The following is a 12,570-nucleotide window of genomic DNA, read 5'->3' as shown; positions in this document are numbered from 1 at the left end:
CAATGTCTTTGACAAACTTTGACAAATTCACAAAGGCGGCAACTTACAGAGTCAAACAAAACGTGAACTGAGGGGTAGCAGACAGTAAACCTCTTGACAGGAAGTACTAACAAAGAGTTGAACGTGGCCTTTCATTTGTTTGCATAGAGCTCCCCCTAGAGGTGGGAATATGATCATGTACTGAAAGGTCTAAAATATAAACTGTGAAACGGTGCTTCCACAATGTAACCGGATTACCACAACCACTAACTTTCTGTAGATGGTCAGTACATTATCTTTAATCCATCAATACTCTCACGAAGCCCGCCTGTGTAATGATTCTCATGCCAGATATTACTCAAGTTCCGCAGCATCTTCCTGTTCTAGCGAAGTCAAACCCCACAGTGACCACTAAACTGAGAAAATGTGAGGAACGTCACCAGGCTTTTACCTTTAAGACCACAGCAGATTATCATCAGGATCCTAAACTTTACTTTACTTTACTTTACTTTACCTAGCAGACACTTTTATCCAAAGTGACTTAGAAGAGACCCTAAACCCTGCATCTGTCATAGTACTCGCATTTTTACAATCTGAATTAGTCACAAATCAATTCACTGCAGAGAGAAAGGTTGACTATACATATAAAATTAGGCAGTGATGAGTATTGTTCATTTGACAAAATTGGCCTTATATTATAATAGTGAAGGTGTACCATTGGAACAATTACTTTTTGCAAACAATGTCATTTATTTTTCAAAGGAATCAATAGCTATAACCATTTTGACAAGTGTATGATATACTTTACACTTTTTTTGTTGTTTGGGGCAATGCATTTCTTCTCAGAGTATCTGCAAGGCTACTCTTCGTCTTCCATGGAGTTCCTCCATCTGCACCTTCTCAGAATGCGGAGGAAATATTGGCTCCAGATCTCCTTGTAAGCCTCTCGGATCTTCTGAATGCGGAGGGCATAAACCACGGGGTTGGCGGCGGAGTTAGCGTGGGACAAGAGGATGCCGGCGTAGACCGCTCCGTGGGAGATGGCCTGTGGCCCGGCAAAGAGCAGCACACAGTTCATGACGTGCAAAGGCATCCAGCAGACGGCAAAGAGGGCAAGGACCAGCACCAGGGACCGCGCCAGTCTACGCTCCTTAACATAGAAAGCCCGGGTCCCTGGAGCCACGTCCCTCCGCAGCCGCCAGCGAAGATTGCAGAACAACAGACTGTAGAGCACCGTCATGGCAACCAGGGGCACGAGGATGCAGCCAAAGTAGTTGAAGTATACCATGTAGGGCAAGGACACCACGGCCAGGAAGGTGCATTTGATGGCGCTGGAGTTGGCCGAGGCAGGGAGGGCGTGGCCGTTATGCCAGCCGAGGAGAGGAGGCATTCCAAGCAGGCAGGAGATGAACCAGCACAGCGCGACCGCTGCCCACGAGTTCCTCTGCGTTGCCACTTTTTTATATCTGTGACAAGGACTTGACTGTTTTAGCCAGAGATCCCCAAATCCACACATAGTCACGATCCACACGTGGAATTATTTATAGTATTCAAGTAAATCATTTCACTTTCAAAATTTAAATACACAATGTTGAATATGAAAAAAGTCATTTCTCAATTCCTCAGATCATATTCAAATAAAATTCAGAAGCAAAAATTAACTATAATTACTTTATATTTTGTAATTGTGCCTTAATTATCAGGATTTTAATCGCCTAATACAATATTAGAAAAGAAACATGGGCGGTTGTCTTACCGGATGGGTATTCTGACACGTAGGTAGCGGTCCACAGAGATGGCCAGCAGAGACAGGACGGAGGCCTGCGTCAGAATCAGCACCACAGAGCTGACCAGAAGACAAACGTGAAAGGACGTCTGCACCCACCCGTCCACCAACACAGCGAGTGGCACTGCCAGCGCCCCAACCAGGAAGTCGGCCACGGCCAGAGACACCACAAAGCAGAAGGTGGGCTGCTGCAGGGACTGCCGCAGCTGCACGGCCCACACCACCAGGACGTTCCCCGTGCAGCATGCCACGGCCACCAGAACCTCCAGAACCGTGTAAACCACCCAGCACATTGGAGGAAAGAAGACGCGAACACTTAAGAAAAGTAGTAGAGTTGAGGGACAATTCCAGAGGTGGGGAGAGAGGTCTTAGTTAAGCGATCACAAAATTGTGTGGGAGGTATCAACCGAGCAATTATTTCTTCTTCATGCTCAAAATTCCAACCCCATAATTCTCCGAGGCCTGATTAGCTAAACAATAACCTTTCATATTTTCACAGCCTCGCACACTCCATAGACCAATATTCTGCGTACTGGTTCTATATTGTTGTTGTCGTGTACACATTTTTAAACATTTTACAATGTCCAGGCCCAAATTCATTGTGTGCTATTTTAGCCATCAAATCAAAATTCTCCTTTTAAATGGGATAATAAAGTCACGTTATTGTCCTGTGACTGATACACTGACTACCATTACATTACATTTATAGCATTTACCAGACGCCCTTATCCAGAGCGACTTACAATCAGTAGTTACAGGGACAGTCTCCCTGGAGCAACTTAAGGTTAAGTGTCTTGCTCAGGGACACAATGGTAGTAAGTGGGATTTGAACCTGGGTCTTCTGGTTCACAGGTGAGTGTCTTACCCACTAGGCTACTACCACCACTACCAGCATACAAATATCAAGTTCGAGTCAATGCTTTGTTGACAACGACAATGTACAAGTTTTTAGAAAGGTACAAGATCCTCAAAAGTTGTTGTGACACAGCGTTCCTGTGACACAATGCTTCACTATGACTTGATGGACACCTCACCCCAAGGGCATTAGGTTTCCATCAGGGTCCCGCCAGATGGGGCGAAACCACTGCTTACCACAGAGATAAACATCATCCCTCTCCTGCTAGTGGGTGACATTTGCATTCATTGCCTGCCTTTGTTAATCCAACGATCCAACCTCTGCTGGTGTGAAGGTGTGGGCTGTGAATAAATGTATGTAGTGTTAATGTGTGTAACCTTGTGCATGAAGACCACGGCGGTCGTTCTGTAACACAACATTCCTTGCAACGAGCATTTATTTTCACACCCAGAATTCTACACTTGTATTGCGTCCCACTGAAGACACTCAGGGGAACAATGTGGTCTTCTGGTTCATATCCGAGTGTGTTACGCACTAGGCTGTTAGCACCCGTGTTGCACATCGGTCCTCTTCTTTAGGGAACGGTGATTAAATCCGAAATCTTTTTAACGTACTGCGGTCAGGTGACTTCGGCACCCTTTCACCTATGAAGCCATGTTTCATGAATGCATTATGTGATCATGTGTTGCTTGAATGTGCAAAGTCGTACCAGAAAAGGATGGCCGCATGTGTTGCTCTGGATCTACCAACCTCTTTTGATGAATATTGCTGCAATTAAATACATTTATTTAAATATTAAATTATCACTCCTCAGAATGTTTTTTTTTTGTGTGAATAGGATACTGCATGGGCATTCTGCATTCTGTTTAAATGTTTTTATGTACTTACATGAGCCACATGGCGGAGTGATGGATAACACTCATGCAAAATTACAAATCTGGGCTCCAAGTTTGCATGCTTTCGCTTCATTGGCAAAAAAAGACTCATCTACAAATGTCATCTACAAAAACAGGTTCACCAACGACAAATGAAGACACTTTTTACTATATCCCGGTCGTACATCGATCTCTCTTCACCCCCGAGGGCTGCTTTAACCACCGTCTGCACGGTTTATTAATTTTTTATTAGTTGTTTGGGTGTCACCATTCTCACAAACGCCAACCCAGCCCAGCCCAGCAGGCATCTGCCATCATCTGCCCATACAGACGCACCAAACATATTTCCTCAACATTTTGCATGTACATGAACAAACTCAAATGCTATATGTACACTATCAACTTCACTAGGATTCACTGGCATCCCTCGTGTTGATGTGCTTTTATTCTGTCATGCGACGAGTCGCGCATATTTTCTAGAACCTTTCATTTCAGTTTAATTTCACCGTCCTACGTTTGTGTTCCCAGCCATCTGTGCATGGTACATTTTGCTTTTCCCAGTGAATCATTAACAGTTCTGTTGCAGTGGCAGTTTTCCAGGGAACACATGCTTTGCATATGGCTGTTTGGGAAAAAAAAGAAAAGCAGAAAGAAAAACCAAATCCTAGAAGAGAGTGTTCCTTTATCAGATCGGTCTCAGCGACAGTGACAATTTAGTGTTTAGACACAAGACCTAATAAACACACTGTGAAAAGGAAGCAATTAAAAAAAGTCATTATAAATATTTAGAGTAATAAAAATTATGATCTATCACCCTGTGCTCTGGGTAAAATAGGGTTATTTTTAATGATATATGAACAAATGCAATTATTTTGTAGTGTATTATAATCACCAACGACGCACAAACAAACATTTAAACAAATAATTTGACTTTAATGACAACCAAGTTTAAGATGTAAAAACACACACTGAAACACACTCTTGCTTAATGTACCGTCCCTGAACAAAGTCTTGTCACTTATCTATTTTGTAGAAACACCTGCTATTAACCTGACTTTTAATTGATCAATTGGTGTTAGAAATAGCTAATATGAAAAGCTAAAACAAAATAAAATGAAAAGCTATTACTGCAAATGCAAACAAATTGTCAGCAAATTAAGTAGTGGTGCAGTGAGATCCAAATGTAAAATCTTGTATGACTTCCATGAGCTTTAAGAACTGCATCCATGCGGTTTGACAAAGATTCATACAATTTATTGATGAAGTCATCAGGAATAGCAAAGAAAGCAGTCTTGCATGCCTCCCAGAGTTCATCAATATTCATTCTACCTCACACATGCTAAATGATGTTCATGTCTGGTGACTGGGCTGGCCAATCCTGGAGCATCTTGATCATCTACGCCTTGTGGAACTTTGATGTGGAGATTGAAGTATGAGATGGAGCAGAATTTGGCCTCTTTTATGGTTTGGAATATAAAAGGTAGCTAATATTTCTTGGTATTTCAGACTATTGATGTTGCCTTCCACCCTGCACATCTCTCGCACAACCCCATACTGAATGTAACCCCAGACCATGATTTTTCCGCCACCAAACTTCACTGTTTTCTGGGTGAATATTGGCTCCAGTTGGTCTCCTGCAATATTTGTGGCAACTGTGGTGCAATTCAACAGAAGATTCATCTGAAAAATCCACCTTCTGCCACTTTTCCAGCATCCATCCTTTTAGCAGGCTGTGGGCTTTGGCAAATGCCACACGGTTTTTCAATTGTCTTTTGTTAGTAGCCTAGTGGGTAACACACTCACCTATGAACCAGAAGACCCGGGTTCGAATCCCACTTACTACCATTGTGTCCCTGAGCAAGACACTTTACCCTAAGTTGCTCCAGGGGGACTGTCCCTGTAACTACTGATTGTAAGTCGCTCTGGATAAGGGATCTCTGGATCTCATAAATGCTGTAAATGTTTAGTGCTGGCTTCTGGGCACTGATTCGACCATGCAGGCCATTTCAAGACAGAATCCGACAAGTTGTTCTGGTTGACACAGGGACTTCAGGTGACCAGGTCTCATGGAGCTCTGCTGAACTGGAAAATGGGCTGTCACGGCTGCATGTCCTCCCGAAGTCCCCTGGAAAATGGGCTGTCCTTGGATTTTCAAGCCAACAAACGGTCCTCTTGAGCAGTTGTCTTGCGGGGTCTGCCTGACCTGGGCTTGTCAAAAACGTCTCCAGTCTCTTCAAATCTTTTTTTATCCTCTGTACTTGACCGTGAGACACAATGAAGGTGTCTGCCACATCAGTAGTGGACCTGGTCTTCAGCCTCTTGATAATCAAAACTTTAGTCTCAGGGTGAATCTTAGGCATGTTTGCAGAGGTCTAGTTGCAGTTGATGTGAAGGTCTGGTGTACTGGGCTTCTTTTTATACACACCTAATTGATCCATTATTAGTCACAGGTGAAGCTCATATGACAAGGCGACAACACTTATGTCTTTGCAAAAACGGACTCAATGGGCTTTACCAAGCTTTGAATATTAGAATCATTTTTGACAGTTTTGTTTTGCACTGAAACATTATTAAAAAAACTGCTGGGAATAAAATGGGCCATTTCTTGTAAAAAATCTTGATTAGAAATATATTTCAGTGGCACTTGAGGTCAATTTGTACACAAGCGACAAGACATTTGTCAGGGACCGTATGACGCTTTTGGCAAATAAATGTTATCACTACTTATAAAGTAGTTCTATTAAACAATCCTAAGATTTACAAGAATTTCAAAGTAATAGACTCCTTTCGTCATTTTACAGTCTTCCTTGGTGCAGACAACCTCCTTTTCACAAACTGGCCGAATCCTGGCACAACAATTACTGCTTGACATTTACGAAGATTCCTCTGCAACGATAGTCACGTGGTAAACCCCGTGTCACAAATACTCAGTATTTATGTACAAGGCCCTGCTCTGTGTTCAGGGTGGGCTGGAGCCGGCTGTCACGGCTGCATGTCCTCCCGAAGTCCCTTCAGCGTCACCTCGTTGAACTGGTACGTCAGCTTGCGCTTCACTTTGCAGATCTCGCCGGTGCGCGAGTAGTTGCGAAGGGCCCTGGCCATCTTCTGGTAGGTCATGGTCTTCCGGTTCCCCTTCCGGCGCCCCCACATCTGGGCCAGCTGCTCCTTGTTCTGCGAGGAGAACTGGAAGGTTCCGCTGGTGGACTGGACCCACCAGATGCAGCTGCGCATCTCGGGGTTCTGCAGCATTTCGTAGAGGAACTGGAAAAGGCGCTGCTTCCTCTTGCCTGGCAGCAGAAACCAGCAGGGTGAGACGCGCCGAATGAGACAGGCAGTCTCCAGTGGACTGGTGGGGAACTGTTACCTGAGAGGGGTGTCAGAGACAGCGGGTCAGTTGTCTTCCGCCCTGCGCTGTCTAAAGATGGGGACAGTGGGTACTCATGGTAGCTGGAACTGGTGGACTGAGAGTCCGAGTCACTGCAGGCATTCATCCTCATCGGGACATGTCCCTGTGGAGCATGAGAGAGTCAGCCTCAGAAGACCATGTTCGGCGAGCTTCTGTGGCTTAGAAAGAAGAAAGCTGAGAGACAGCGGGACAGTGGGAGAGTGGAAAAGAAAGGAGTCATACCCACTCACTGTGGCTGTGTGGGCTGTGCCATGCAGGCTGTAGTGGTTGTCGCTCGCAGGGTTGTTGCTCTCGGATCGGCAGGACTCCATAGTGCCATTCGTAGCCATAGCAACCTGACCAGGTACCATCTGAAACAATGTTCTCTGTCACTTTTATTTGTCACTATTATACACAATTATATGTGTAAGTTAATGCAGGGACAACATTACAATGAAATGTGTATGACGAGGTCACGTAAAACGGGTCACTCATCCAAATCTCCAATAAACAAAGCAAAATAATTTTTTTAGAAAGTTGCAAGTAAAGAAGAAAAAAAATTAACAATATACAACTTGTAATTTATAATCATAAGTTATACGCTACATAAATTGCTAAAATATAACTGAGTAAAAACGTAACAGTGACACTCAAGATTAGCTGTTGTTCTGATGATTTTAGTGTTCCAAATGTCATGCATTCCATACTTGCACATTATTGTTTACATACAGTACAGGCCTTGCACCTTACATACAGTACAGGTCTAAAGTTTGGACACAACTTCTCATTCAATGTGTTTTCTTTATTTTCATGACCATTTACGTTGGTAGATTCTCACTGAAGGCATCAAAATTATGAATGAACACATGTGGAGTTATGTACTTAACAAAAAGTGGAGACCTGGTCTCCACAGTCACCGGACCTGAACCCAGTCGAGATGGTTTGGGGTGAGCTGGACCAACAAGTGCTAAACACCTCTGGGAACTCCTTCAAGACTGTTGGAGAACCATTTCAGGTGACGACCTCTTGAAGCTCATCGAGAGAATACCAAGAGTGTGCAAAGCAGTAATCAGAGCAAAGAAACTAGAATATAAAACATGTTTTAAGTTATTTCACCTTTTTTGTTAAGTACATAACTCCACATGTGTCCATTCATAGTTCTGATGCCTTCAGTGAGAATCTACCAACGTAAATGGTCATGAAAATAAAGAAAACACATTGAATGAGAAGGTGAGTCCAAACTTTTGGACTGTACTGTATATTGAGTTGTTTTGCTTTTAATCTGTATATTGTGTATGTATGTAAATACATTTACATCCTTTATCAGGGTGACTTACAACCAGTAGTTACAGGGACAGTCCCCCCCTGGAGACACTCAGGGTGAAGTGTCTTGCTCAGGGGCACAATGGTAATAAGATTCGGATTTAGAAAACTTTATCCTGAAGAAAATTGTCACATCACGACTGCACAAACACACAAAACATAAGACACAACACTCCGAAGTGCTCAGGCTAACGTTTGTGTGAACATACTTGCCCAGCAAACGTGATTGTGGTTGTGATGTAAATAAGGTGGAAAACATGTAGTGACTTTCCCAGTGGAAAGTCCGTCTTCCCTCACCTCTGAAGCTGCGCTCTTCCTCGTTCCTGGAATGTGCGCACGGGCGAGACGAGACCTCCATTGAGTGCTCCTGCAGGTACTCCTCTATCACGTCCAGGTCCACCTCCACGCCCGCTGGAGCCCCCCCCGTGCTGTGTGGACTGTACATGTGGCTGATCTGTAACTGTTGTTCGTCACGGTTTAGTCAGGAGGCCCAGGAATAATAGGACTATTAAATAGTCATTTATTGTTGATTAATGTACTGAATTGCATCCAGTTACAACATGCAGAAACATGCATGATGTTTCATCATTAACCCTTTAATGCTGAGATGCGTTTCTGAGAGCCACTGAATTACCATGAGATATAAACTATAATTAATATCTGATGCTTGTCTTCTACCTTTTGCACTACAACAATTCTTACATACAGCCAGTATGAAGGGAGATTTAGTGGTAAATCCCACAATGCTCATTTGTTGTTTTTTTTCTGGATGTTCCATAGTTCCCCAGAGAGTGTTTTGATTAATCAATTACCCAATTTACAGATTAAAATGTGAGATTTCAACTAATAATTAGAATTCGAATTCATAAATGTCTGTGTGATGGCTAATTTACAGACTAAAAATGAGTTCACTTGCTTGATTCCAATTCGGGTTACATAAAAGGACCTTATAGGCACAGATAACAAAGTAGAAGATAAGAATTGGACTCCTGATGCGGAGCGTGATGATGTGAGATATTGCCCGTATCAAATATCAAGTATCAAATATCATACAAAGAAAAATAAATAAATACTGGGATTGTGTAATGCCTAAAGTTTATGCTGTATTTTTGCATAGTATAGAATAGATTATTCAGTTTATGTAGGTTTTGTATGTTCCGAAGTAAAAAACTGAAATATTTACCGCTTCAAGGGTTGGCAGCATGGTGGAAAGACCAGTGTACTGTAAAAAAAAAAAAAGAATAAAGTCAATAAACATATTTTGTACACATTCAAAGCATTCCCAATGTAAAACAATACTGAACTAAAACCAAGATGGAATGCTGTCAGACGGTCTTATCTGCATCCTGCAACTGTTTTGCATGTCTGAGCTCTGAATCTAAACTCACACAACGAAATAGTCGAGGCGCTTACCTCAACGTCCACTGAGGTGGACTGTGTACTGTTACAGGGTTGTGGGGCAAGAAGAGAATCCTTCAGAGAGAACCCGGCATGCACGACGGGTCGGGTCGGGTGGAGTTACACCTGAACCTGAACTGTTGTCATGTTCCTCCCTTTATATACAATTCATCTCTCTCTCTCTCCCTCTCTCTCTCTCTCTCTCTCTCTCTCTCCCAGTCATTTTTTGCAGCCCTGGAATCCCCAGTGGTCGCTGCCAATCTCTTATCATTTTATGCAAACTTCTCTCAACCCAACTTTCAGGTACATTTAACAACATCTGACTAGACAAAAAAAAGCTGCTCTTGTTTTTTTCTTCTTCTGTTGACTCTGTGTGTGTGTGTGTGTGTGTGTGTTGTTACTCCCAGCTTTAATAGAATGTAAAAACACTGACTTTTGTAGTGATGGATACACAGCGTGGTGGCACTGTGGTTAGCCACAGTCACACTTGTCAAACGGGGACACTCTGCGACCGAGATATTTATCACATCTGATGATTTGCTTCAGTTACTGTCAAATATTAACCAGACAATTCAACATGTTCAAGCTACTAGCATGAACAATTGCATTGAATAATGAGACTTTTTTTTTTTATTATTTCAGTGGCTTGGTCACTAATTTCAGTTCACATTTTTGAACACTAAACAATATTCTGGTGACTGGTGCCATTGTCCGGCCAATGTACAGTAATGCACACCATCAACTAAATTCATAATGAACTGGTTTTCTATATAAAACGTCAATAGAAAATAACTCCGAATTCATTAACCATAATCCACAGAATACAGTCATCAAATAAATAAATCACTCGAGGCTGCCGTGACCTTGACACCGCTTCTGACAGCATTATTACCGCATCTTGTAATTTATAACTTCAGCTCTTTCGGAGCACAACCCAGCGCACAAATCGTTCCTTTTCCAGACTGTGTGACCTACGGTGCTTCCCTGAATCCGGGGATCGCGGGGTATGAGCACCTTTGTTCATTTTAGGCCTCTTCTCTCCTCACTAACTACATGCCAGCGTCTGTACAATTGCCATAATTAAACATGAAACTAATCCTTCATAATCATTACATTTCCCAATGTTTTCCTAGGGGAAAATCTTAGCAATGAAGATTAAAATAAAGCTGAGGAAGTCCTTATTATTAGGGTGACTTCAGGTGACAATTTGCCCTGACTTTGTGTTGGCCACGCTTATAATATAACAAGGAGCCACTCTTGGAGCTTGTGTTAACACTTTCAATCTTTACGGTATGCAAAAGCTCTCAAATGTAACTGGAAAAATAATAATAAGAGAGATTGAGTGAGATAGCAGGCCACTGTGTTTGCACTGTGCACAAATAAATTGAAGTCGTGCATTTCTCAGGTTTATGAGGGTAAAAGTTTTGATGTCAGGGTCAGGAGGGAGCACGGCGTACAGTGCATTTATCACCTCAAACATAAGTGGCAGCTGGGAAAATATGCCCAAGTCGTTTGCACTACTGAGAATAGTCACCATCTGGAGTATGGAGCTTTTTTATGAACCCTGCTGCCGCGTCCCGCTTGTCTTTTATCATGAGGTTATGAGCCACCTTTGTTATCTTATAGTCAACACTTAGGTAACAACTGTTTGTTCTGCAAACACACTTTGATTGTTCAAAATCCCTTTGCACTCTTCTCCCATGGGATGGCACCCAAAATGGGAATATTCACATGACTGAGATTAAAAGGATATTCCCATCCTACATTCACAATCCAGTTGCATAACATAAATTGGAAATATCATATGTGTGTCTCCTTGATCTTTTTGTCCATGTCTAGGTGCAATGAGCATACAATGTTTTTTTTTGTTGTTGTTGTTCAGGGGTAGCACTTCCACACCACTGTGATGTATTTGCTTCACAAATCTATATACCCACCACAGTTTGATTCCACCCTCCATAGATTCCCCTCTTTCAGAATGATCAGAAAATGTAACTGACTGGTTATGAAGTGTAATGTTCACCAAAATAACCACCTTTTGCCAAAGAAACAGTTGTTTTTGTTGAAGATTCACATATTCACTGCATCCTTTGCAGCAATTTTTTTGGCAAATAACTGGAATCCAAACCCTCCCAGTGTCACAACTCCAGGTTGGAAGGGGAAGGAGGCATTTTAAGGTTAAGGATGTTTGCTAAAGCAACAAAGGCCGAAAAGAACAGAAATAAAGTGAAGGCGTGTGTCTAAGTCGAAAGACAGGGTACAAAGACAGGGTACGGTCTCCACATTAATGCAGCAGCACCCACTGGGTGTCCTGAGCAATCAAGTCTGAGCGGCTTGAGCTGTGATTACTCAGGACTCCTTAACCCAGTGCCTTGGCAGCTCTGGGTGTCACACCCAGCACCTTTTCAAGAATTGTATTTAGTATTTTAGTCACTTTTAGTGATTTTATACTGTTTAACTTAGCTGTTCTTTTTATTGATTGTCCAAATGTATTGACTGTACAGCACTCTGGTCCTGTGTCGGTATAAATCACTACCAAACATTAAAAAACATTCTGACTAAACAATGTTACTACAGACCTTCAAATGGTTTATTTGTTCCTAAACGTGAGGGTGGGCCCAGAGTTCTGGAAACAGGAATAAATCAATAGTAGTTGAGCATCACAAACAATAAATAAATCAACCAGTTAAAAAAAAAGATCTACTAAACACCAACTCCAAACTTATTTACACCAACTCCTACAGTCATTCTTTGTTTGCTGGTCACTGTACAGATCATGAGCTCTTTTTGAAATGATTCATCAGTGCAGAGGTTCCCCTCATTAGCTTTCAGAAGGGAAAGGAACTGGTCTGTTTCAGAAATTTCACATTTCCTCAAAATCTGATGGAAATTTCCCCTGTCTGTCCCGTGTTTCCCATTGTCATGCACGCATGTGAAGTGTGTGTGTGTGTGTGTTTGTGTATGACTC

General features: G+C 42.4%; 2 protein-coding genes across 3 annotated transcripts; both read right to left on the bottom strand.

The window, feature by feature from the left end:
- Positions 1–307: 307 nt before the first annotated feature.
- LOC114797775 (adenosine receptor A1) lies at positions 308–2,091 on the bottom strand. The gene is made up of 2 exons (XM_028992838.1): positions 1,736–2,091; positions 308–1,445 (listed from the first exon to the last, which is right to left on the bottom strand). The coding sequence occupies exons 1-2, from the start codon at positions 2,056–2,058 to the stop codon at positions 839–841; spliced, it is 930 nt and encodes a 309-aa protein (XP_028848671.1). The 5' UTR covers positions 2,059–2,091; the 3' UTR covers positions 308–838.
- A 3,992-nt stretch (positions 2,092–6,083) lies between these two features.
- On the bottom strand, positions 6,084–9,758 carry LOC114798606 (transcription factor Spi-B-like). 2 transcript variants are annotated; one of them, XM_028994452.1, is made up of 6 exons: positions 9,618–9,758; positions 9,388–9,426; positions 8,502–8,664; positions 7,125–7,252; positions 6,861–7,005; positions 6,084–6,783 (listed from the first exon to the last, which is right to left on the bottom strand). In XM_028994452.1, the coding sequence occupies exons 2-6, from the start codon at positions 9,406–9,408 to the stop codon at positions 6,479–6,481; spliced, it is 762 nt and encodes a 253-aa protein (XP_028850285.1). In that variant the 5' UTR covers positions 9,409–9,426; positions 9,618–9,758; the 3' UTR covers positions 6,084–6,478. The 2 variants fall into 2 exon arrangements, with proteins under 2 accessions (XP_028850285.1, XP_028850286.1); XM_028994453.1 differs by lacking the exons at positions 8,502–8,664; positions 9,388–9,426; positions 9,618–9,758 and adding an exon at positions 7,334–7,412.
- Positions 9,759–12,570: the final 2,812 nt, after the last annotated feature.

The sequence above is a fragment of the Denticeps clupeoides genome, chromosome 10 (assembly GCF_900700375.1).
Source record: "Denticeps clupeoides chromosome 10, fDenClu1.1, whole genome shotgun sequence".
Lineage (NCBI taxonomy): Eukaryota > Metazoa > Chordata > Actinopteri > Clupeiformes > Denticipitidae > Denticeps > Denticeps clupeoides.
The sequence above is the reverse complement of the archived record's forward strand: the minus strand, read 5'-3'. Positions and strand labels throughout refer to the sequence as shown.